Genomic DNA, 26,217 nt, shown 5'->3' on the forward strand with positions numbered 1-26,217 from the left:
GCTTGCCTTCCCTGATGTGGTCCCTTTTCTCGGAGGGAAAAAAAAAAAAACAGAATAAAGTGAAGTCTGGATTAGGTGCCCAGTAGGCAAATAGTTTACATTTTAAATATATAACTTTACCCCAAAAGGATCTACACCCTGAGAAAAACGATTTAAGAGGATGTTGATTCTGGAATATCCTTTTCCTATTTATAGCTCTTTATGCCATTTATTTCTCTTTTGAAGACTTGACTTTACATAGCTCTGATATTAATAGTCTTAAGGAAGGATGATGTATTTCAAAAGCACCAAAGGACAGAGAAGCCCTGAGGCCACTAACTTTCCCTGGGTCGCCGGGTTCCTAAATCTCATGGGCACTTAAAGGAACAACCTCCTTTTGAAATATGACATCTTTGGCTGACTTGCCACTTTCATCATTATTCTATTCAAACACATCTCCATCACCTCAAGACAAGGCTCCGTTTGTTTCCAAGGCTTTTTGCTTTCCCCAGACCTGCCACGGCCATGTAAGGAGGCAGATAAAGACAGAACACCTTCTCCCACAGCTCCTGCAAAACGATTTCCATAACCCAGCTCATCTGTCCTGATGGTGACAGTGGCGGCGGTTAGAGGAGGGAGAGGGGAGAAAAGCAGAGGTGTATCTACTCCTGGAAGGTGACCTGGGAAGCAGGTCACCTGCTCTATGTGTCCTCGGAGCAGAGGGGACCCTCTCTCGTGGCGTTAAGTAGCTGGGGACAAGTGATCGGTGGGAGTTGTCTTCATCACTTGCTGAGCAAACAGCGGAAAGGGAGCTGCAAATCACACTAGAAGTGTAAAAATGCATATAGCTACCCACAAAACTTGGTGTCAGGAAAACAATTAAAAGGAAACTCAATTCTAGGTTATGGTTTGCATGAGTGAACGTGGTCAGGATCACAGAAATGAAGATAGGCTTGTACAGAGCCTTCCTATAACATCTGCTGGGCGAACAGAAGAGCAGAGGGCCATGCCTGAACAGGGGATTTTGGGGTTCACGCTTTCTTCTCGTCTCTCATGCAGGTCAGAAACTCACCCAGCAGAAGATCTGCCCCACCACATTAAGGAGCGTAGCAAATAAAATTATTTACAGGAACTCTGATAATCACACTATAAAATTGCATTATTTCCTTTCCTGGTCTTGCAAACTTCAACCGAGAAATAGAAATGAATGCGGCTATTTGGTGCAATAAATCCCGAAAGGGAAGAGAATCAGTGTTTGGCAGAAGCAGGGCGATTTTCTCTAAAGGCCCATTTCAGTCCATACGTGAGGACATGGAGTTCACTCAGAATATATTACATTTCTTTTTTCCGAGGGAAAAAAAAAAAAACATCACTGCATATCTGAGCATGTCAGGGAATTTGTATTTTGAAAAGAGAACCAAATATGGCTGAGTGTAATAGGTTAAAAATACCCTTCAACAGTCTATGCACCACATGAAGGGGATTTGTTTTTTTTTAATGCTGTTTGTGTGCCAAAGGAGAAAGAGGAACACAAAGTTATAGGGAGGTGACAACCCACAAGACGTGACATCAACAAGACATATTTCACTTCTCAAATGACGCTGTGCAAAAACAGGTTAGGCGAATGCACCACATCATTGGCGTATACACTGGTTTATCTCCGCTGTACAAAAGCAGGTAACAACCAGGAGAGTTCGGTACTTTTGTGTTCCAGAGCAGACACATAGCAGATAAGTCACCTCGTTATATGTTTTGGAAGCATGCACCTTAATTAAATTAATCTAACCATGGTAGGAATGTGCTGGGCTTGACTCTGCCTAGACGATGTGGCAAGTCAGGAGCAACTCAATTGCTGCAGAAGCACCTTACAGGGGTGCGGGTCAGCGAGCACTCTGATCTCCTCCTCCAGCCCATCTCTGTATCTCTGCTTAACTGTAAATGCATGCTCCCATCCTCTTTAATTCACTCAAGTTCAAAGTTAAGCATGAGCTTAAGTAATGTCCCAGATAAAGTATGGATTTTGGCACAGGCTTGTATTTTCCTGAACTGTCATCTAAGGGAAAAAAATGTGCCAGATGGGGATGCAGGGAGAGGTCTCTGCACAGAGCAATGCCCATCCCACGCAAAAGAGCTGGGAGGTGGGGGAGGGATGCCAACAAAAAGCAGATCCCAAAGGGCTGGACCCTTGTGGGCACTGTCTCCCCAGTCCTTGGCAAGGGGACAGCCGGCTCCTCTTGGAGCATGCCCTCCCCAGTTCCCTACTTGAACAGAAAAGGGAATTATGAGCGCCTCACAAACCCTTACATTGCCGGTTCCTCCCTCCACACAGCATCCCTCCCTGTTGCCTCCTGCCGCCCAGTGCCTCTCACATCTATTCTAGGACAGCTCGGGGACCCGTGAGCTCCTGTGCCTTGCAGACATCTGCAGGCAATACCCAGCAGGGATGACCGCTTGCTTTCCTCTCCTGTCCCAGATAGCACATGTCCTTCTCCACACTGCCCTCAGACATGGCAGCTCCCTGCCAGCACCCACCCACGCCTCTCCCTAGCACGCTCCCCTCCGGAGCAGGGCCAATGATCCCACCGCACCCAATCGGACCTCAAACCTATCTCAGATTTTGCAGGGCCGATGTCCCTGGGGCACTTGAATTACAAAATGTCTCATCAGGAAAGCAGATGTTATGGGAGGGGACCTAAACATAAGGCATAATCTGCTCCAATCGCGCCATCTTAACCGCAGGGAGGGATTGCCTAAAACTCACGCAGCACTCCAACACGTGCAGCAGTCCTGGGCTGCCCACCATTTCCCTCCTTGGCTTGCTGGCGCAGGGAGATACTAAAAGTCCCGTCATGCATATACAACAGCTCAGGCTTTTTCATCATCATCATCATCATTATTGTTATCAGTGGCAGTGTACCTGTATATAAACAGGAGGAATTGTCGGATGGAAGAGCATGAGAAATGAGCACTGTAAAATGCAATAGGGTGCTACACTATTTTTGCATGTGTCTGTGAGGAGACCAATGAAGCTTTTTTTGGACACTGCCTCCTGCAACGCCAGAGTTAGAAAGCACTACAGCCAGCAATCCTACAAATCCCAGCTCCCAGTAACCCCTGGCCCTGGTTTTCCCCTGTCCCTACCACCTTTGCAGGGTACAGACTCCCTGCTGTCCACTGACCACAATTTCATGGTCCACCTTGCCACCCAGTCCTTCCAGAGCAGGGCCACCATGCACACCCAACCTCTTCTTCTTGACTTCCCCACAGCTTAAGCAGTTCTTCCTCTCCCCAGTTGCTCCCTCTCCCTTGCAGAGAGTAATCCACCTTTTCGGCGGGACCTCCCTGTCCTGTCTCACTCTCTCCTCCCAGTTCCCACTATTGGGGTGACACCTCCTGAGCTCCCCTTGGGCAGGTGACTCCTTAATCATTTTTGCCAGGCGATGAGAGTCTCAAACGAGGGATTCTTGCCCATCACCTTCTCTGGTGTGCAGACTTAAACCGCCTTCCTGATGGCATGCTCATCACCTTTGAATGCTCCTCACCCAGGCTCAGTCACCCTCCACTGCCATGGCTGACGAACCCCGGGCAGGCCACCACCCCTCGCTCACGGCAGAGCCTGCAGCACGCACCAGGTGCAGGAGCTCGTCAAGTGCGCACGAGAGACTTCCCCAAATAATCACGGTGCTCAAAGAAAAAAAATCATCTTTTCAAGTGCAGCACAGCAGCCTCTCTATTTCCAGGGGCACTTCACATTGCTCTTCTTCAGACAGTGAGCCCTTGCCCCACCACAGGCACACACTCACTGTATGTATTAAAATTAACCGCTACGGAGAGGACTGGCTTGATGGTCTGTATCACGATGGGAACATAAAAATTCCTGAGGGCTAATCCTATTCAGATATGAATTCCCACAGCCGCCTCGTGCTCTCCCTCCCTCAGTTTCACCAGCTGTGAAGTGTAAGCAGCTGTACAGACCTGACCTCACTTTAACTTAAATACCTTCTTTATGGTTCAATTATTGCAATTGCTTTGAATTATTTCTGTTTGCAGGATCCTTTAGCTACTGAGGAGGATGCTGTTGTGGTATGCGTTGAGTTTCTTCACTCACTCCAGCTAAGGAGTGGTGACTGCAAACCTGCATGGCAATGGCAGCCAAAGCGCTCCACGCAGGTCACTCTTGGTTTACTGATTGCTTTTGCAATTTCAGAGTTAACAGCGCTTCTGAGAAGCAGAAGGCTGTACTTTTGCAAGAAAAAGCCTATCTAGACAAAGGTAGGGAGATGTTTCTGCTTGCAGATATGAGTCAGCAACTTTAACATCATGAAAAGACCTTTTCGTTTGTTTGATTTTATGTTTTCATGGGTGGTTTTTAAAGAAAATCCCAGCATACGAATTGAAAAGCATTCTCACTTCTGACAGTTGTCATTTAGAACATATGACAAAACCATATATGCAATGCTAGTCTGTATTTAGCGTTATTGGAGGACACAAAAGCATGTTTCTTCCAATGTTTAGCATACATTTCAGATGGGCTTCTGGGCTGCAAAACTAATATTTTATATTTACACCATAAGCGACTTGTCTTCCTGGCGAGGAAATACCTCCTGATGCCTTCAGAAAGCTGCCAGCCCCGCTCCCGCCCAGGGACCCAGCAGCACCAACTGATGCACCACGCGAGCCCACGCAGCTGTCCCACGCGAGGCAGCTCCTCCGCCACCCCAGAAGCCCAGCCACGGGTGACCCAAGTAGCCAGCCTCTGAAAAAGCCAATTCTGCATTTTGTTCAGGCTGAAGGATCAATTCTCCTTGCTCTCACACAAGCCTCAGCGAGACTGGCCTAGGCAGAGGGACGGTTTACCCTCAGGCTTTCATGCACCAAGACATCGGTGCTCCAGAGTCCACACAAGGGCATCTGCAAGTCACGTTTTTTGACCTTGCATCCAGTGTTCGAATGCGCCTCTCCTGCCTTAAAAACATTAATGGCCAAGACTTGAAACACAACCGAGTCACAGTGATGACTCGGCCAGCAACCACAATGGGGAAATATTTCACAGGCAGCTTTGACATCAGATTTGACCTGACTGGCTGTGGCATAAATCCCTGAAGAGACACCAGCGTTGGGAGCGCGGCACAGAACAGCACGGGTAACAGGCTGTTCTCACAGTGCTGCATGCAATTTTCTCTTTTTAAAAAAATCCTATAGCCACCCCACGGACAGTGTAAGTCTAGCTTGATAAACTGGACGTAGAATACAGCCCCAGCCGAGCAAGCATATACCATCTGACAGCCGAGCTATGAATACTGCCTGAACTATTTCTTGTAACATGTGCAATCTCACACACTGCAGGCAGCTGCCAATATAATTTCTGAACAGATTTTTAAAAAGCAAGAAGTTTGATATTTAGGATGCAAATCTAGAGGATTCACCTAAGGATGGATTTGAATTTCTTTTCAGTGGCTCCCAGCGAAATCAGTCCTAGTGTTAACTTTGAGTTCAGCGAGGCCACAGTTTTACCATCTGAAGTTTCCAATTAAGTAGCGGATAAAACTATATAGGGTTACATAGGGTACATCTTAGTGGTACATCAAGCACGTGTAATGACTTCTTCAGATGTATGTTGCAAGGTGAATAGGTTTCATAGCAGGAGTTCACATTCCAAGTGCTAGAGCTTTATCTGTTCTTCATCAGCGTTCCCCATCATTCCCTCCACTCTCTGCTGGCCTTTGCTGGAGACTGCCCTACCCGTGGAGTTTGTACCACATAATAATTTAAATCAGCGACATTTCCCTAGTTATCTTCTTACTGAAATTGTTCTACGGGTATAATCTGTACAACAGACACAGCTGTACCAGTTACGAAGGTGCTTTGGATGAGTTCAAGTTATTTTATAGCAGTGGAACATTCCTCTCATTAAGAGGGCTGTATCATATTAATTACCCAGGTACACTAATCCAAAGCATGAAACAAAATTCAGATGATAACCCCAACCCTTCCCGTTAATGACAAAGGACTACAGGCTATAAATTGCACGTGTGCATGTGTGGGGGATAAGTATATCGGGGGGGGTGGGGGGTCGGTGGTGGAGGGCGGTGGTGCGTGTGCGCAAGGCAGGCAGAAAAATAAAAAGCAAGCAATAGCCCGTGGGAGTTTCCTAAGGGATTGCTCTGCATACAGGGAAAAATAGTGAAGGGAAGTGAAAAGAAGGTTAAAACCAGATGCGTATCCATCAACTCAATTAAGACTCGAGGGGAAAAGCTAAAGGCTGCTGGGCGGTACAGGGAGTTAATGCTCCTCCAAGACAGAGCGGCAGAGGAAATGCTGGAGAAGGAACTTTGCTGCATGTGAGCAGAATTAATGGGTGGTTCTGGACCGGCTGAGCTGCTGAGCCACCGCTTCTCAATGAGTTGTTAATGGGGAACATGGAGAGTTAGGAAGTAATGAGGACTCTGTCAATACAGCTGTGGATAAAAGTGGGTAAGGAACCACTTAAGGAAAAAAACCATCACACAAATCTGCAACTACAGATTCTGCGCTTTCCGGTGCTTAAGAAATTACTTGCAATAATTTTGGAAGTGTTATAGAGGCTGAGAAACAAAACACCACCACAGGACAGATCCTTTTATTAAACCAGAAGCGGCAAGCAAGAAAGAAATCTTGGTAACAGTGGTCTCGTGTACAATTCCTTTTTTTTTTTTTTTTTAATTCCCAGGAAAGCAAAAGAATGAACAAACCTAAATAATCTGCAGCCACCCACAGGTGGAGGCACCAGAGCAGCACTGCTTCATAGGCAACAACCGGCACAATACAAATGTCTCCATTGCATCCCAGCTGGGTCCATTAGGGAAGGGGGACCCCAAAGGTCTAAACCCCCTCCTGTACCTCCACGCCTGCCAAAATACCTGTCTACATGGTACCCGGGGCCATTAGATAACCCACTCCAGCAGGACTGGCTTGTGTTGGTGCCAACAACACAGCCAAAAAAAATCAGAGGGCTTCTGCCAAAGTGACCCGATTAAAAGAAGAATATGAATTTGGAGTGGGAGGGGGTCACACACCCATCTGATAGTTGGGTTTGCTGGCATTAGGAAGTGGGGAATCTTTTCTAGGTTTTCTGAGCAATCCTGGCCACTTTCCACCTCCTCCCCCTCCCATGAAAGCAGGCCCCCTGCAAGAGCCTCACTGTATAATCATTTTCCCCTTTCATTTTATGTAAAGACAAACACTATTAAAAACACGGCACATTCTTGTTTCTTTACCTCCATGAAGAGCAAACACAGAGAAACGTTCCCTAGAAAATACTCCCTAGAAACAAAGCACCAGATTTATTCAAAGGTAAACATCCCATTTTACGCATCCCCCAAGACTTTGAGGGAGGTACCGCTTTCTGTGCTAGAAAGTGCTAAGCCAGGCAGGACCGCCACCATACCAGCTTCCCTCCTGTACCCAACCTGCAAAAGGACACTCCCTAATTCAAACCAGTTCAGAGCCGAAATTCAGGTGGGCTGGAGATGGGCAGGAAGGACAGGAGCTGCTCTCATGGGGCCGCCGAGCCCTGCAAGCGCCAGGGGAACTCTCTGGCCACATCCCACAACCCTCTCCACGCTGGCCATGCACGATCAGGGAGGAGGGGGCCAAGACGGTAGCCAAGTTGGCTTCATGTAAGCCAAGGACAACCCTCATTTCATGGAAATACTGCCTACAGCCAGATCCGTGCAGTCCTGGCTTCTCTGCACCAGCTGGGACACAGAGAGGCCAAGGATGGGGAAAGATGCCTGGATCTCCTTGCTTCCTTCTGGGCTTCTTCCAACATAAAAGCAGTTGCTGCAGTTGGAGAAGACGACAGAGAATACGGACGTAGGTATGGCACAAAGCTTGCAAATATTCTGCGTATAAAAATGTCATGTTTAACAAATCCACTCCCCCGCAACGCACAAAAACTGATCGTGGAAACTGAAACCGCCAGAAATAATTTGCACCACAAAGCATGCTTGCATGTAAAAAAAGGCTGGGAAATAGATAGGAAGGCGCCTCAGAGCACTAAGGAGAAGTCAGCTTCACTGATCTCTTCTCCGGGCAGCACAGGACGGTTGCGTCCAGCTGATGAAGCTCCAGAGCACAGCCCCATGGAAATATCTAGGCTCACGCTTAACCCCGCATCGCTCCCACTCCAGCGCTAAGTACTAATGCATGTTTGATTAGGCAACAGGAGGAGTATCTGCTCCTTCCAAAAGTGACCACAAGCTCTTGGCAATAACAACGAGTACTTGCTCTGGCCCTAACCGCACACCGCAGTTGTTAAACTGGCCTGCCAAAGGAAGACGTCTTGCCAGACAGAGTATTCAAAATAAAGCAAAGAAGAACAACCGCTTTAAATAATCAGTCTTTCAAGTGCTCTAACGAAGAGAACATGTATTAAGGTGACCTCAGAGAAAGGAAAACCTATTAAAGCAAATGCTAAAAGTGATTTTTCAAATATTCCTGCCCTTTTCACTTTCCACAGGGAAGTCTGCAGATATCTTACAAAACCAGAGCCTCAGCTTTATTCACCTTTATATTCCCACTGGTTCCAGTGGCATTACTCCCACAGATGGGGACCAGAGATCAGGTGAGGGTTATTTTCTAATTTTGGTTATTTTTTTGTGCATATTAACCACTCTTGGACACAAGTTAGGCCTTCTGCAATAAAAAGGCTGGATGACAAACCATGAAATTAAAAATAATTTAGAAAAATGAGAAAATTCTGGATTCTTATCATCTCCCTTCTGTTTTTGTCATACTTTGGAAACAATAGAGCAAAAAGTGACAAACAGTTCACAGAGCGACCCAAACTTGAAAAGAAACAAAATGCCATCCAAAGGCAAATGGCAAAATTCCCAGTAACATCATTAATGCCAGAGTTTCATCTTGTATGCTTTTCTTTGAATCCATATAAAAGTATTTCATTGAAGATATATTGTATACCATTTACGATTACACATACGATGAGATTCTCAAATGCTGCTTTTCAGATGCAGACCTCATACTGAAACAATAACCAAGCCCCATATGCACGGCTCCCAGGGCACACGTGCAGATCAGCGTTTGGCTCGCGCATACAGCGCGATATATACGTCGGGATGTAACCGTGGAGCCCAGCTTGAAAAAGCAGTTTGCATTTGCACCACCATGATACCCATCCTAAAAATGAATACTAGCACTTTCCAAGCACCAGCCACTCCTCTCGTCTCCATACTGGGGAAGCCTGGTTTAGGGCCGGTGAGGAGCATGGCAGGGAAATAGCACAATGTTCCTCAGCACACAAGGGGAGGCTTCTGTTACTAGAGGGTTTGCTGGGCTTTTGACAGGAGATGGCTTTATTTTCTTGGCCAGCAACCTGTCCCAGTTGCTTTCTGCAGTGCCCAGGTGCAGAACTGCCCTGCGCTGGGCGCCCCGCCTGCCTGCCGGCATTTGGTAACCCCATCACCAGCTTCAGTGGCATCTCCTTCTCACCTTACAGGCGAACCCTGAGTCAGGAGGGGGCCTCAGGCATGCCTCCCCTGCCCTGGCCATCCTCGGCAGGGGGACAACAGCAGCACAGCCAGAGCCTGCCACATCCCTGGACGGGGCAGCCCCGAGGTTACCGCTGCGCCCGGGTACTTGGCACGGCTGAAGCCCAGCATCTTTAACAACCTCTCCTTTCCACACACTACTCTATTCATTTTCCACTTCCCCAATCGCAGCTGTCAAGCCCTATTAATACGTAGAAAAAACACATTTAAACCCGAACCTGCTAGGCCAGAAATAGAAGTTCTCATTTTCTTTTCCAAAACACAGAAGAGCTGAGCAACAACGAAAGGAAAAGGAAATCTCTCCCAAGTGCACATCTGGAACCAATTTGCTGTATGTAGCCACTGGGTGTCACTTTTGATATATATTGGGTCAGCCACGCAGCGCTTCGGCAAGAGAAACGGATTTCAAAAAGGTGATCCTAAACCAAACCAGACTGCTCCACGGCCTCTCACGCGCAAGCTGTAATTAGCAATTAGCCAGTCAGGCTGATTTATTAACAAAACATCTTCACCATGACATTAAGCACCGTGCAGTGGCTGTTACCTCTCGGTCTGCAGTGTGACTTTTGACGGCTCCACGTTAGGGTTTTCCCACTCCATCTGTGGGCAGTGCATGAAGTAGCAGAGGGTGTACAGAGCCTCTGGCTCCCAGTAGAGCGATCCCTGCTTCTGGTGCATCGGCGTCCCGTTCCCGTGCTGCTTGGCGTTGAGGGGCTGGAGGTGGTGCATCGCTCGAGACACCAGGTCACCTGGAAAAAAGCAAAAGCTGGGTGAATGCCAGGCTTACAGCTGCCTCTCCCCAAAGTTTTCAAACCAAAAGGCGTGCCAGATTGGTTTTCCCTTCCATTTAACCTCACATATGCAAACAGTAAAGGATAGGACAGGATCCTGTGCACTGCTCATCGCCGGGTCGGACTTTGCCTTATGGTTTATGCAGCATGGTGTGACAGACCTGGGCTGCAGACAAGCCCCCTACAGCCTGCAGGAGACGGGTTTCTGCAAATATGGTGTGTAGGCAGCACCAGGCTGGCCCATCTCAGCACCGCCAGGAGAGTCAGTATGCCAGGGCTGGGGTCACAGCCACCTACAGGCAGCCCCTGCAGGCTGCCAAAACCCCACAGTCCCAAAAATGACCAGCGGCAACAATGAAGAGTGGCACCAAAAGCCACATGCTCCCGGGCAGAGCGCGACAGAGAAACGCAGCCCCTTGCAATGAGGAAGGAGGCAGTCAGATAATGCACAGAGCACTGCAGGAGAGTGCAAAGGGACACATGGGTGAAGAAAAAAGGGGGGAAAAAGGTTGCTAAAAGACGATATCAGAAACGTGCAACCAAAATTACAATTTGTAAGCCCAAGCCGAGCCTGGAAAACTTCATGTTAGCAGAAGAGCGAAATCTGTGAAGTAGGCTGACCCAGCCCCTCGGGTTTCCAGAGCACAGAAAGTGGCCCAAGAGAAAGATGCTCATCGTCTCCCCTGCGTCGACATGGTTGTGGGCACTTCCTCACAGGGCGGGTATGGGAAACCAGCCGCAATATGTAGACCAGGATCAGCAAAACCAGCAAGTGAGATTAGCAGGCAAATATACGGGCAAGCAGCAGTGAGTCTCTTAGCACAATACTCATTGTAACTAATTAACTAAAGCATCTCCCTCCGAGGCAGTGAATTTCACGTTTGTTGACTAGTGACCACTCTATCAAAGGCAGGGAAACAACTGTGGTTATAAACTGCCTGTTTTCACATGTTCAAATCACTCTGAGAGTGCTTTGGGGGGAAATAATGATCTTGGATCAAATCAGATGGCTTGTTTTAAATGAAAATCTGAGCAAGAGCCCTTTGGGTCATTCTTAAGCTATACAAAAGTGAGTGATGGGGAAAAGAGGACATAATTTCTCAGTGTTAAGAAGAAGTCACACACTTTCTCTTATTTGCTTTTCCCAAGCAACCATTGAGCACTGAAACTTGGAAGGAAAAGTTGGAAATGTATACCCAGGTAGGAACATGGGGCGGGGGGCTAGGCCGAATAATGAACTCCTGGGCAAACTTAAAGGAGAACCATTTTGACTGTGTGAAAGGCAGAGTACAGGGTTTTTTTGCAAAGTCCCACCCCTGTGAACACATCACAGCACATCTCCTCTCTCCAGCCTGACTCGCACAGAAAACGATGCTGCCGCTGTGATAATGTGCACCAGGGAGAACAGAAACATCTCATTGAAAAATACTCAGCCCAGTCCTCCAAAAACACAGCCTTAAAACCATGAACAGAAGAAAACCGCTGGCATAAGAAAACTGCCGAGTCCATGATTTCAGGGTTTTGACACAATTTTTTGCTGCACTCTGCAATATTCCTCTGATTCAAAGCTTTCATTTAAAAATAGTTTCTGTCTTTTCCCTCTGCCAGGAAATTGTCATGATAGGACCAATCTTGCAACCCTGCATGCTCATAATTTCCGAGAGAAGCTGTGCATGTGGAAAGCCTGCAGGATCAGGTCCACAGCAGAAACAGATGTGCCTCTAAGATGACTCCCCAGTCCTGCACAAAATTATCTGCAGGCAACCAGAAGCAGCAGTAAAGTCTGGGACCCCCTTCAGTCAGCCCACTCTGTCACAGCAGACGTGCACTGCCAAGCCTAGCACGGGCCAATTTAACTGCTAGCAACCTTGCTGATAGCAAAAGTAAATTCCTCTCTTTTTCTCCAAAAGGCAAAAAAATTGCGTAAAAGTGCTGGCTGCCACATCCAGCCTTAACAATAATAGCAAAAGCAGAGAAAAAGAAGCTATACTAGATTCAGCCTTTTCAGACCCAAGCCACTAGGGCACTAAAGCATGTGGTTAAAGTTAAGCACATGACTAGTCTTATTGCAGTGGATTGAGACAGCAGGCACCAGAGAATGTCTCTGACTTCTGTACCGAACAATGAATAAAAACCAGGATGCAATTTAGGCCCAGATGCAGGCAGCAGCATTACTTCATCCCCATTCCTCCCCGAGCGCTGGGGCAATGCAACTTCAGTGACACATCCAGCGCCAGAGGAAGCTGCATGGTGAGTAAGGAGGGAAAGCAGCAGCAAGAGTGATGTAGGCAGGGTGGGCAGCTCAGCATCGCTGCTGATGCGAGGCTGGAGGAACTCGAGCCTCACTGAAATCAATGGCAAAGCTCCCATCCATTTCAATATGCCCAGGAGTTCACCGTTTTATTCTGTATTTCTTCAACTGTTTCTTAAGAAACCCAAACCAATTCATGCCATTAAAGCTGAATTAATGTTTTTTATGTTTAAGCCTCATTTAATTACATTATATCAAGAACTGATCGGCTTAGATCTTGCTTTTGCCTTTGCTATTTTATCTGTGGTTACATTTCAAATAAGTTCTGTATTAACAATTATTATGACATTCCTCTATTAGAGACAACTCAAGGCTTAAATAATCAATACCTATAAAACATCGAGCTTCGCAGAGGACAGTAAGTCAGCATAAAAAGCTGCATTATGATCTTGGTACCCAACAGGCAGAGCACTGGAGGCAGGACAGGAATCTCTGCTATTTCATTCTACAGTGTAACCTCGGACAAACCACTGCATGCCCTGGTGCCCTTTTCCTCCTCCAGCTGCATCCAGTTACGGTGCAAATTCTTCAGGGCAGAGACTGTGTCTCAGCTTATCTGTGCACCAGGATCAGTGTCGACAAGGGAGGAGGGTGCCGAAAGGTGCACGCACGCACTGTACGGTAGTACTTACGCACACGCTGCAAAACGTAGCGTAGTGTAACATCTGGTTCAAGATGCACGTGTGTTGTTTCAATCTTTACCATGCTTTGCTGCCTCTATTCTTCCTTGCTAATATGCTTTTGCTTCTCCATTTTCTTCCAAAGAATATCCAAAAAGTTGAAATTCTCTTTGATTCTGGCCAGGGCACTCCAGAGTCCATGGATATAAAACCAGCTCCATGATGGGCTCACTGATCTGGTCTCCAGCAGTCAGCCAACTCGAGTCTCATCTGGGAAACTCAAGCTACGTATGCTCTCCTTGCCAGCTGTAAGCGCCACAGTACATCTGAACACTGAGGGTAACCTTGAATTTGTGGCCAAGCATAGAGAGGGAAACATAACTTTGTGTTAGCCATCTCTACTCCTCAGAGCCGTGTTCAGCTACAGCAATGCTCTGCAAGGTGACGTTACCTGCTCGCAGCATTGCTGGCTCTTCTGCATCTTTTTTGGCCCTGAAAACTTGTCTCAGATACATCGAGCGAGCGCATCTGGAAGGCCAAGAAATTCCCGAGTGCATCGTTTCCAAAAAAACCCATAAAAAATAAAAATTCCAGCAGTTGAGTTGATCCTGTAACTGCAGGGATGCGGCTCCCAAGGGCTGCGGCATCACAACACAAGGGCTCGGCGGGGATCCCTGCCTCGCCGTCCCCTGCGCTCATTCTCGCCCCTGTACCACCGCCTGCAACCCATCTGAGGAGCAGCCTGGGGAGCCGATCTGCCTGACAAAAAACCTTGCCAATTTTATTTTGTTTTTAATTTAAACCAAATAAACACTTCCACAATTTATGCAACCTAAGCCAAACGAGCCAACGCACAAACTGCTCTGCTGGCAGAGCCAGGGAGAGGAAGACAACACGTTGTGCGGGGTAGACACAAAATAAATGAACAGTGAGGTGGGAGGATACTTGAGGATATTTTTATTGCCAAAGCTGGGAAGCCAGAACTGGAGGGCAGGCTCCCAGAGGGCAGCAAAGGTGGTGGCAAGCCCCAGGCTGGCACCGCCTTGCAGCCCTGGATCGGGATGGGGAAGAACTCTGGCAACAAGGCTCCACACTGGAGCTTGTCAGCCCACAGGAGAAACGCCGTGCCTCATGTGCCGGCTAGCAAAGGACCCACAAAACCATCACCACACCGCAGCGTGTGGAGAGCTGCCACTGTAGCTACCAGCATTTCATCCTTTGCATGACTAAAGCAGGGCTTGCCCATCACTGCTGCTGTCAGCTCAGCACAGTTTATGAACGCAAGGTCCACATACATTTGACTTAAAGACTGAAAATATTATGTAATGCGCATGTTGTGACACAGGCCTGGTTTAAGGCAATACTAAATATTTAAGGAACAGCTTCACTGACTTCAAGCCAAAGATGTGATGTGACAGGGAAAGTTAAGCGGCGCCAGTCTGTATGGGGGTGGTATATTCAACAACATACTGCACTCAACTGGACAGCTCAAGCCCTCTCCACAGTGACCAGCTAAGCATTTTTTTTTACCGTGTTTGGCTTCGGTAAAAGCTATTATCACTGCTCTTACTATTTTAGAGCCCAATATTTAAAAAATAACACATCCATTTCCAATTTGGTAACAGAGGAGGGGGGAAAAAAGTAGAAAAGCAAAAGTAGGAGGAAGAAAGAGAAAACAATAGATCTCCAGTGCCCACTTCTGAGCAGCTTTCTGAGGGATTTTATGGTCTGTCATGATGGACCTAATCTTGCAAACATGCCTGTTTAGGAGCAGGCTTGCTGCTTTTACAGGGATAAATTTCCACAGCCTAAAACATTCAGCTGGGTGTATGTTTGCACACCCATGACCCAGAGGTGAATGACGCTGAGCTGATCCTTACACGGCCACTCCCTATGACACCAACCTCAAGTTTTTCTTGTTCCAAAAGCATGTCCTAAAACCACAAGAAAAACTTAATGACGATATTTTTACACACCGAGAACAAGCCACACAGTTCTTTGGCCTGTGTCTTTCCTTCAAAGCCCAGGGGAGGGAGGAGGATCTGTTGGCACCGCAGCGCTCTTCCCGCGTGATGCCCTGCTAGGGCACCCTGCGAAGCAGCAGCGGGCCACGTTTCTAGCACGACAGCATCCTGCAGGCAGCACCCATCAGTTTGATAATGGTGGTCTAACCATTCCCCCAGCTGTCCCTGACTCCAGTATGTGTAGCCTGCTCTCGGGACTCATGCCCTGCAGCGGGGCATGTTGTCAGCAGCAGTGTTGCAGCTTCGCTTTGCTACCTGGATGAATATTTTCTCCTGCGTGAGTGGGACAGAGCCACAGACTGGAGTCACATTTGTCCTTCAGAGCCCTTAATGTCCTCCTGTGTCCTGTCCAGACCATCAACAGGAGAAGTTTTGGCCAGGGAGCTGCACTCCAGATGACAGCTTCCCCAGCATAGCTGGTAGTTTCCAAAGTTTGCCCCCTTATGAGCACGAGCCAGGTGCAAAACTCACTTTCTTGACCTGGATTCATTTCACACCTCAGTATAAAAGTCTTGGGTCTACAGCTTTTGCTCAGGACCAGTTCTGGGGAGACTGTATTGAAAACATGAATTATAACCCTGAAAACAAACCAAGGTCTATTCAATCAGACTGCTACCTGGTAGCCATGGCCATCCTGCATCCTTCCCATATAGTAGCTAAGTCTCTCTCCCTTTCTCCCTCCCTGTTGCCTCTGATTTCTACACCAAAACGATGCATTGCTACAGGTCACCCCAGCATATGCCTGTAAGCACATGAATGTGGGTGAATATGAGTAGTTGAACTGTGTCTCCTGTACCACGGCAGACTGCCTCCAGCCATCCGCTCATTCAGCTGCCTGAGCCATCCCTACACTCTTCATTTCAGCTGCACTGTTCCTCCATGTTTGCTCTGCCTCCGGTGTTGCATCAATCTCTATGTTTCAAAAGCCAGCTGAGCAAAAGCTGCTCGAGCAAAATCCTTCCTCAAATGATTTATTGAAGGCCTTTCTATCGTTAACTCAAGATGACCCATCTATACCAGGAACGGAGAGTGCTAGAAGCTAGGGTGGGTGCACACTAGAAAGTGTTTAATATGTATTTCACTGTGCACATGCTCTTAGCAAAGTATCTTCAAACAAAGCTATGCTATTCTTGGCACACAGTATATTCCAGATTCAAGAGCCAGCTGCCTCAGGCTGTGGGTGCGCTTGGGGTGCTGTAACCCACAGTCAGTGAAGCATCCCACTTGCAACAGATTGACTGTTGAGCACACCTTGCAAAAACCTCCCCATCTCTGCCATCTCCGCTTGCCCACGTCATGCCCCTATGTGAATTTGCTAATCCAGGCAACCTTTTCTTCTCCTAACACCCATTCATCTCTCCCACAGAAGAGCAAATGAAGGAGCTGTGGTCCCAAACTCTCAGTTCAGCACCAAAAGACAGGATCCGGATAGGAGCAGCCCATTTCCTGACAGTGGCTTCCCTGTGGCCTCCCACAGATCGTTTGACCTTTTATCTCCACTTATCCCACGATCACAAGAAGCTTCTATTTATATTACAGAGTACGTGTTTGTGTGCAATTTAGTGTTTGCAAAGCCTTTGAAGACTGAGAAATTAGGGATTAGGTATATCACATAAAAAAGCCACAATAATAATTAAAGCTTCTCAAGTTCGCATACATATTATAACAACACTATCACCTTCAAAATCTCCAATCCAATGTGGCAAGCATGATGTTTGTGTTTGATTCCCCTTAAACCACGTCAACTCCAAACAAAACAAGCTTTAACTCGGATGAGCTATTCATCTGCCCACCTAATGCAGAGCCTTCCCTCTGCAGACCACCACTGCCTTATGGACAACCGTTCCTCAATTTGCTTTGGCCTGACATAGACCCATGTCCTCAAACTCCGAATTTAAGAGTCCCCCATGGCTGAGCAGGCCAGCTGAAGAGTGCTCACCCTGGCCTGACTGATTGCCTGTGCTCTGCACAGCAGGGATGGAGGACTACAAACCTAAGGAAAGGAAAATGCTGTTTTAACCCCGAGTGTGCTGTGATGCACAGGAGTTCAGGGGTGAATAGGAGTCTGCACCTCAAGCGTGATGTACACAGGGGAGTCCTGAGCCGATATATTGGTGTATCAGGGAAGGGCAGTGGAGCTCCACATCCCCCACCCACCAAGGAGATGACTTTTGCCTCTAACCATTAAACCTGAGCGGGCTCAAACACACGAGGTAGAAGCCCCAGAGGAACAGAAACACCTGCATGAGGAGAGACGCCAGCTCAGCCCCCAGGAAGGAGAAGGGGGCTGAGTCCCACCCCATGGGGGAAGCCCCAAAGGAGCACTGACAGCAGATTGGGACCCCTGCAAGCGATGGCTGCCTCTGTTCCGCCCCTGTAAGCCAAGATAGAAATCCACCCCCCGGTGGATTCACAGGCCAGTGAAAGGGAAGGTAAAGGCTTAGCAGTGTGTAGACTGGTATTTTCAAATTACCCTCCCTCCCGCTTTGTTCCCACTGATAAATAAATGTATTTCTTTATGGTTTATGATAATGGTATCTCAGGGGGAATGGAAGAAAAGCAGGAGTTCGTTTGGGGCTATTAAGTAACCCATAACCCTTCTTGTGCACAGACACAGTCAGCAAGTGGAGGCTCAGGTCCATCACTTGGAGGGGTCTGCAAGGGGAACGGAGTAGCTGCTAGGGGAGCCTGCAACCAGCTAGCACATAATGGAGGCAAGAAACTACCTACCATTTAAGCACTGCATTAATCTGTCTTGTGTTCTCAGCTGGGGGGCGAAGGGGCACCTCAACAACTTCTCTTTTTAGCTTTTACAACACAGAGCAGATGACGCGTGGATCGCAGCGAGGAGAAACTGCAAACAAGAGGCCCAGAAAGTGGTGGGAGAGCAAGGACATAGAGATCTTGTGCAATAACCCAGCAGAGGGCCCTCAAAAACTAGGAAAAGTATCACCACATCTGGAGAGTGCCCACACAGGCTGCCAGTCTATGGCAGTCCCTACGCTGAAGGGAGCATGACCATCTGAATTGCAGGTTTCGGCTAGCATCTCCACTTAGCTCAGCACTGTGCTGCCTGAACCAAACCGTTCACAGGGAATAAGCTTTGGCCTTTCTCTGTGGTGCTGCTTAGCCTGAGAAAAATATCTGACAAACAAGGCTTTTGTCCTGGCAGTAAATAAGCAGAGCACTTACAACAACCCTTCTTCTGATGCCACCCTTCCAGCAAGCACCTTTACCCTAGCATTTCCTTCTAAGCCCAAGTTTAACCTCTTATTTACAGGACATGAATCCATTTGTACAGCTCCTGCAGTGCTCCTTCCTGTTGGTTGCAGAGGATTAATCGAGACTAGATGAAAAGGCAAGGGAGGAGATGCCGACTTTCATCATCTCCTCAGCTAGGGCTGCGAGGAGAAATGAAAAACAGTATCGGTACGTCCAATCACATTCCTACTTACACTTGAAGCAGTAACCCTTCCTTTCATCCCTAAAAGTGTGCCAAGATCTACTGTGAGGCTGTAATTTTGGAAATACATACATTCAGCACTGCGGAGGCAAAGAGAGGATGATGGGGAAGGGTGGCATTTTTCCAGTGGCAAAAAGGAAAACCTTACTGAGACCTGAGTGGTGATGTGGAGGAAATACCGACCTGAACATCACATCTGGGAGCTGCTCTAAGTTAAACACTGTTTAAAGGCTAAAAAGCTCTGAGATCAGCAGTGTTAAGTTGCATCTGCATCTTTAGATTATCCTAGTTTAAAATAAAAATGCCTACTTGTGGTTAACGCTCAGAGTAATACCACCGCTGGTCACCATGTTTTGCACAAGACTGGGTGCCCAACTTCCTACCCAGGAAAGCCATGGTGGATTGGCCATCGTTGGATTCAAAGCAAGCCCCAAATATTCTTCTGCTCTAACCTGAAGACACGTGTGAAGACACGGTTTGAATGACATCCTAAGCCACAGTTTACCCCTCTGTGCAGCTCAAGAGACACAACCCTTCTGCAGCCCTGTGCATGTGCCTCCACATGGAGTGGTGGTCCCAGCTCGGCCCTACACCAACACCTTACGGTCTTCACCCCAAGGCACTGAGGGAGGAATATTTCTTGGTGCCAGGATTGGTGCCCAGTGCCCTCTAAGGCTCTACTCTCCCTTGTTACCACCTACGTGCACATGCAAGAGGGTCCTCCTTCAGCCAGCAAAAACACCAGCAACCTCCAGTTGTAAGCCTCACCCCTTCTACATCTGGTCTCCAAGACGGCAGCAGTATTTTTAGATGGGTGATGAATAGGTGTGTTGGAGTGTTATGCAGTTAAATATAACATAAACGTCTGTGGATTGCAAACATGCATATAAAGAAGTTAGGAAAAATATTCAAAGGTCAAAATGCAGTATCATGGGATCTCTCAACAGCTCTCCCTAATATTCCTCTCTTTTTCTATTCAGTCTACTTATTTTTCCCTGTCTGAAGGGGGAGGAAATAAAAGAGAAGAACTAGAAATCTAAAAGAATTCCCAAAACGGGGGGTGGGGTGGGGCCAAGACACCAAACCCAAAAACCAAACAGATCTATTCCTCTTCTCCTCTAGGTCTGGTCTGGAAATACAGGCGATTTTAGGGAAAAAAAAAAAACCAAACCAAAACAACACCCCCAAAAAAGTCTTGTGAAATATTTTCTCTAAGATTAAACAGTGAAATACTGTCAGGCTACTGTTTAAAATCCTATTATTTTTTGCTGTGCTTCAGTTCTTCCCAATGTTCTCTATGTAATAAGCATTTCAAATGAAATTACATTATTTTAAAACACACTGTAGTAGGCAATTACAATTCCTGAATACTAAATGCCAATATAACATAGACCAAATTTATTGTTGTTCCTTAACTTTGTGCCATGTTCATTATATTTTAATGAATAAGGTTTCACATTAATTTTTCAAGCCTTTTCCTTGGAATCACACGTTACCACTGTAATTGCGTTGCAGAATTAGGTCTCTATTTACATTCTCCTCCTAAGACCTGGAGACAAAACCTTGCTTTGATTTTTCCCTTAAGTCAGCAACACCGCCTCTTCTTCCTATTTTCAGGAGAGCAGCCCAGGGCCAGCGGCGCTACCTCGCCCGCCGCCGCCAGGCAGGGCAGGGCTGTCCCAGCGACGACCAGCGCCCGCTGCCTGCTAAGCCCAGGAGATGTGAGCAGAAGCACCAGGCAAGCAGGGTTTGGGAGGGGACTGGAGCAGCATCCGCGAGCCCGGTTGCACCTGCCCAGTCATGAGGACCCCTCAATGGCAGCCCAGGTTGACCTCCTCTTCTGTAGCACTCCCGGAGGGTGCTGCCCTCTCTCTACGGTTGTGTCCACCATCCCACTTTTCCCCAGTTTTCTCTCGCATCTTTCACCCCCCAGGGAGACACAGCTCACCCAAACGCTCTTTTCTAATACACTGACAGCATTCATGAACAAACGAAGACGGCAGATGAATGAGAGCATCATGTGTAGAAAAAGGTAAAGGTACCACAAGATGCAAGGCTTTTCACCTTGTGAATCTATTTTCCACCTGAGACAAACACAAAGACCATGAAGAAACTAAGAAGATTTGAGCTGAAATACAGGTGCTGGGCAGCAAACGGGTCCCGTTTGCCAGCTGTCATCCTTCATGAAACAGATTCAATTTCCCATCTCAAAGCCTCCAGCAGCTCAGCAGCCAGCCATGTCGCTGCGTGCAAGGATGCTGGGCAGAACTGAGAGCAGGGGAAGCCTTTCCTCCACAAGCAGGCGTTTGTTAATTCTAGTTATTCTGCATACTTGCAACACTTTAATTATTAATGTTGATAAACTATAGGAAATCTCATTCAATTAGAATTGCTTTTTTTTTTTTCCTCTGAGATAAAATTAAATTGCTTTATTGCAAGATCCCTCTTTGCCCTTGTCTTTTGTGCTCTTATGAAGAACACAGAAATGAAGTCCTGGCTCCTGGGATATTGCAAGCTGGCGGGACATTGCAGACACATGCTTGGGGACTGCCCACTCTGATGGTCAAGCCTTTGCCCTTGCTACTCACTCCTGGTTGCCATCTCCTCCTCCTCCCTTCACAAGTGCTATCCTCTTAATTCCCTCCTAGCCAAAGAGTCTTCCCCCCCCATCTTTATTAATCCCCACAAAAGCAGGGGCTTTTACGTACCTAACCTTTTCCTCATATCCCACTTTCTCCATATCCTCTTCCCTCTCCACAACACCACTTCTAAAGCTTTCCATCCCCCTCACACCACCAGGGCAACGATAAATCCTCCTTTGCCTACTCCCTCCTCACCAACGCACCCTGATTCCCAGGTGTTCCCCCCTGGCTTCTCCCCACTGCTCAGCATTTCTGCCCCCACGCTGTGGTTCCCCAGCCTCCCTCTGCAGCAGAAGCTTTGCTGTAATCTCCAGGTCACAGCCTCCGCTGATGTCAGAGACAGATACACAAGCACTGAAGAAAGAGAAAACTCTTGTTGTACCCCCAACCCCTCCCTTTTCCTTCCATTTTAGGATTTTTTCCCCCAAATCCACAGGGTTCTGCCCACTGACACGACAGGCCTCCCTCCACATTTCACAGTTCAGTTTTGAACTCTGCACCGGCGCTGCTCCATGGCAAAGATTTCTACCCAACTGAGCATCAAGCCTTGGAAGCTTTGCCAATTACCACTCCTCCTACCGCTTCTTCCCCAACATGCATCTGCTTGCAGCGGCTGGGGAGGTACCCTCGATGGCTGTCCAGAGGGCTTTCTGGAGGGCTACCAGCGTGCTGGAGGTGCCAGCCTCTCTCTGACAGCTGCATCTAACTCCCACTGATGCACTCTTTTCTTCGAGTTGGCCACCCTGAAGAGTGTTTTGCCTGTGTTTGCAGTCAACAGACATACAGAAAGGAAACCCTATCAAACAAGCATTTGAATCTGAGGTAGACCTACTTAGAGATGATAGTTTTCTGGAAATCAAATTGGGGGGAGGGGGGGGGTGTTAATTAAGGAGTCTGGCTTTTTGGGTTCTGTACAGAGGTTCAAAAAAATCCACAATTTAAAAAAAAAAAACCTTGAAATATCCACAGATTACTTACTTATTAAAACACAACCATATATACTTGAACAAAGAAGGCTGTATCATGCATAATTTAGCTGGCACACAGACAGTACTGTTGTGTGTTTCATGTGCGTGAAATAAATAAGCATAAATTACTTAATTTGAATAACACCAAACACCTGATTCCAGAGACGAAGCAACACTTCACGCTAAGGCATGTAAGTGCTCTTGGCTTGTTGACGTTTTACCAGAGCAGAGAAAAATTAGCAAGCTGAAAAAAGAAATTCATTTTGTGGCTTGCAGACAAACATCCACGGTGCCTCCACACGGCTCATGAACAGTGCGTAAACTAAGCCCTGATGATATGATGGAGCTACAGAGGAGACTCCCGTTACTACAGAGAAAGCTAGGAAAATGAACATGAGATCCTTAGGCATGTTCTTTACAACCCAGAATTGGGTAATAACAACAACGATAAGCTGGGCTGCGTGTATCTTCATAGATTTGAGTCTTTTCAATTTCCCCTCAAAATTTCTTAACAGAACTCAGGAAATAAAATACTTGATGTTATTTCTGACAGACCTCAGCAAAAACCCCTTTTTTGCCTGAACATTTCTGTTTTCCCACCCATAGCTTCATATCTCTATACTGTAAACATGTGATTGGAAGGCTTCTCTCTTAATAAAAAAAAGATTTTAAAAAGGCACTTTTGGTAACTTTATCTCCATGTCACATGAGGATTCACGTGGCATTTGCCTCCTACAATTCATTTGTGCTGAAACCAAAGCTTTCAGATTTTTAAAGATAGCATAGGTTCTCACATTTCCTAAAAAGTGTTTTGTTTAATAGCAAATAATTTATCTTCCAGGCGCAAACTCCTCTGGCGCAGGTTTGAGTTGCGGTTCTTTCCTCTGCTGGAACTGGAGAAGGAAAGGCAGGGCGAAGGACCCTCTCTAACACACATGGAACTAGCTCTGCTTTAAATTTGTGATGATATTTCCTTCACTTATTGCAACCTTCAGCTTTTTGCTTGCCCATCTCAAAACAGGCATCCCAGTGAAATGAGACAGGACACCAATACGACAGCCGTTAGCGAGTCTGGCCAAGCCGTGAGGTGCCCTCAAACACAACACATGGAAGATGAAATAAAGCATGTTTCACCTTCAAAAATGAAAGCAGTGTATGCAAACAAGTCATACGCATTGCTGTGAGACTGCGCGAGACTTCTCTCCTCCTATGGTTTCGGCTTCCAAACTGTCCATGGAGCATAAGCATGGCTAAATCTGCCCCAGCATTACACGTGCCCCCTCATCTCTCCTCTGCACAACCAGGCGATGCAACTGAATTTGACTTCGAGGAAAGAAACCCAAACATTATCAACAGCCTTGTACTTACTGAGTTCAGCAATGCTCCCCACGCGCGTAGCAAGTAAAGACTGCTCGATGGTCCTTAGCTCTGACTGGCTGAACATCTGCACTTCCCCAGGCTTGTTTGACCTTTGCTGGTCTTTGTGAAGGTTCAAGCTGTCCGGCAGGCAGAGAACACCTAGAGTGGATAAAAAGAAAGGAGAAGCCCAGTGTAATTTCAGCCAGTACGGATGACTTTGCTGCCACCACCACATGGATTTGGGGACATTCCAAGATGCCGCCTGTGTGTGCAGAGCTCAAAGACAATCAATGTCTATAACTCAATGTCGCAGATGACTCGTGCTCTCAGAAGTGACCCTCGTTAACTCTTCTGAATATCCTCAAGTCACTTACGACATCACTTAGGGATAATTCCTACAGAAAATCCTAGAGAATTGCCCAAGGAGGAGGTCAAGAGGGTTCCAAAGAAGCCTTCTATAAACTACTCCGAATGCATAAATATTTATTAAAAAATAGTATCTCAGCGACAGAATTCTTAAACGTTGGCTTTAAAATTATATATGAGACAGACAATACATTTACAGGATTTTCCTGTGAGGGGAACTCCACCAATTGCCAAAATAATGGACAGCGTCAAGATGCTCGCGGTGTCATTGATGGGCTTCCTGAATTTCTTTTGTAAGTACAACTCCTGGAAATTGAACTGTTTGGGCTTCAAAAGCCCATTATTCAGAAGCCCTTACATGTGTCAATTTTTGTGGGCCAGGGCATAAGTAAAGCTACTGACATAATTTACATACACATTCGTTCAGGCACAAAAGTCACTTTCTGCCATGACATCCAAACCCTCAGGAGTGGATAGAGGACACATATTTATTAATCAAAATCACTGTCATGCTAAAAACCAGAACTGATTTACAAGAACAAATGCTGCATTACCATCCTTGGGTAATAGATGCATGGAAGTCCAGCTTGGAGAGCAAGCCCTCCTCCCTTCCTGCGGTCTATAAACAGCCAGCTATGGCCACACTCTCCAGAGCATCACCTTCCCAATCCTGCTCTGACACACACAGGTGGAGACCCGCTGGAGGCAGTGGAATTGTACCTCTTTACGATGACTAGATTTCATCTTATCTAAGATTGTGTGATATGCAATAATTACCTCTGAAAACAAGCCAGCGTAGGAAATGTCTTTTTTCCATTAGCTTCTACTATTCCTTCCTTTTAAGCACAGGGGAGAGGTTCTGCCCTATGGGCCAAGCAGACTTTACAAAATACATTAAGGAAGAGGTACATATTTAGTGGTTTTCTTCACGGGGAAGAACTTACTTAGTTTCCCAGCTCAGTAAACATATGGCACCTAACTCTACCAATCAATAATTCCGCCAATAGGTATAACATTGGAGGTCCTGGGCAGAACGTCTACCTTAACCCCTGTTTACTTCAGTTATGGAAGAGCCCCACAGACATCACTGCTTTGGAGCACTGCAAGACCAGGTGACACACCTGAGAGGGGACGTTTCTCAGCCACCTTGTTAGCTCCAGCAAACTGCTTTGGATTCCCTCCTCACATCCATCTCCTCCCTGCAAACAGTTCAGTCTAAAAGTTGTATTTGCAGCACGGACCTGAAAAACATCCCACCCTGGGAGGAGAGAGGCGACGCAGGTTCAGTGAGCACGTTCAAAACAAAAAGCAGGGGTATAAATTGGGAATACCGGGACCGAAGATCTTGTCCACCATGGCCATAAGACAGCAACCTAAACCAGGATCACCCTCTGCACCCAACAGCAACACCAGAACAAATTCCCTAATAGCCTGTTTGAACGCTGGAGATAGAGGAGCAGGAGCAGCCGTAATCCCAGCCCTGGCTCCGTTCCCAGGGTTGTAACAACCACAGTAAAACCATATGCACGTGTGGAAGGTCACGAGCGAGGAACACGACTCACGAGGAAGCGCCTTGGAGAGAAAGAGCAGGACATCTGACACAGCAACAGGGAGGAAAGAATTAAAAGCAGAAAGGTAAGGGATAAAAAGTGACAACGGCTTATCAAAGAAGCTCTCCAAATTCTCCTGCCGTCGCTCAGTGGCTGACTCGCATGAACACTTGGTGCACTGATCAACATTTATATTCTGGGGATGTAGAGCGCTTAAGAAGTACAACACCTGGATTTAAAATGCAGACTTGCCTGCATATTTTAATAAGTATTCTCTCTTAGAAATCTTTCTCATTTATTTAGATTATTCTTTATAATTTTAATGGATAGAAATTAAGGCAAAATTGGAAGTCTTCCCTGCAGAAAACAGATGTGTACCTGATCTAATACTCGAAGAGATTTCTAAAATCAAGAAATGGAGCACAAACAGCTTTATGGCATCTTTAAAAAAAATGAATATCCAACAAGAAAATCTTTTTCATTGAAAACACACCTTAAGTGTGGAAAAAAATACTGTTTTAAGATACCTTTACAAATAACATTCAAATGGTTTAAAATCATAATATGTAGAGGAGATACTTCTCTGAGTGATTAAA

General features: G+C 46.8%; 1 protein-coding gene across 3 annotated transcripts in view; it reads right to left on the reverse strand.

Annotated features, from left to right (window-relative positions):
• Positions 1 to 26,217, reverse strand: part of ABTB3 (ankyrin repeat and BTB domain containing 3) — a 179,109-nt gene that overhangs the window by 50,863 nt on the left and 102,029 nt on the right. For all 3 annotated transcript variants that reach the window (XM_087765465.1, XM_087765464.1, XM_087765463.1), the window contains exons 2-3: positions 23,715 to 23,864; positions 10,072 to 10,276 (exon numbers count right to left, since the gene is read on the reverse strand). In XM_087765465.1, coding sequence (XP_087621591.1) covers positions 10,072 to 10,276; positions 23,715 to 23,864 — 355 coding nt within the window. The remainder of the gene's footprint in view (positions 1 to 10,071; positions 10,277 to 23,714; positions 23,865 to 26,217) is intronic.

This window comes from Nipponia nippon, unplaced genomic scaffold, assembly GCF_047370975.1.
Source record: "Nipponia nippon isolate SJK-2023a ecotype South Korea unplaced genomic scaffold, ASM4737097v1 scaffold_3, whole genome shotgun sequence".
Lineage (NCBI taxonomy): Eukaryota > Metazoa > Chordata > Aves > Pelecaniformes > Threskiornithidae > Nipponia > Nipponia nippon.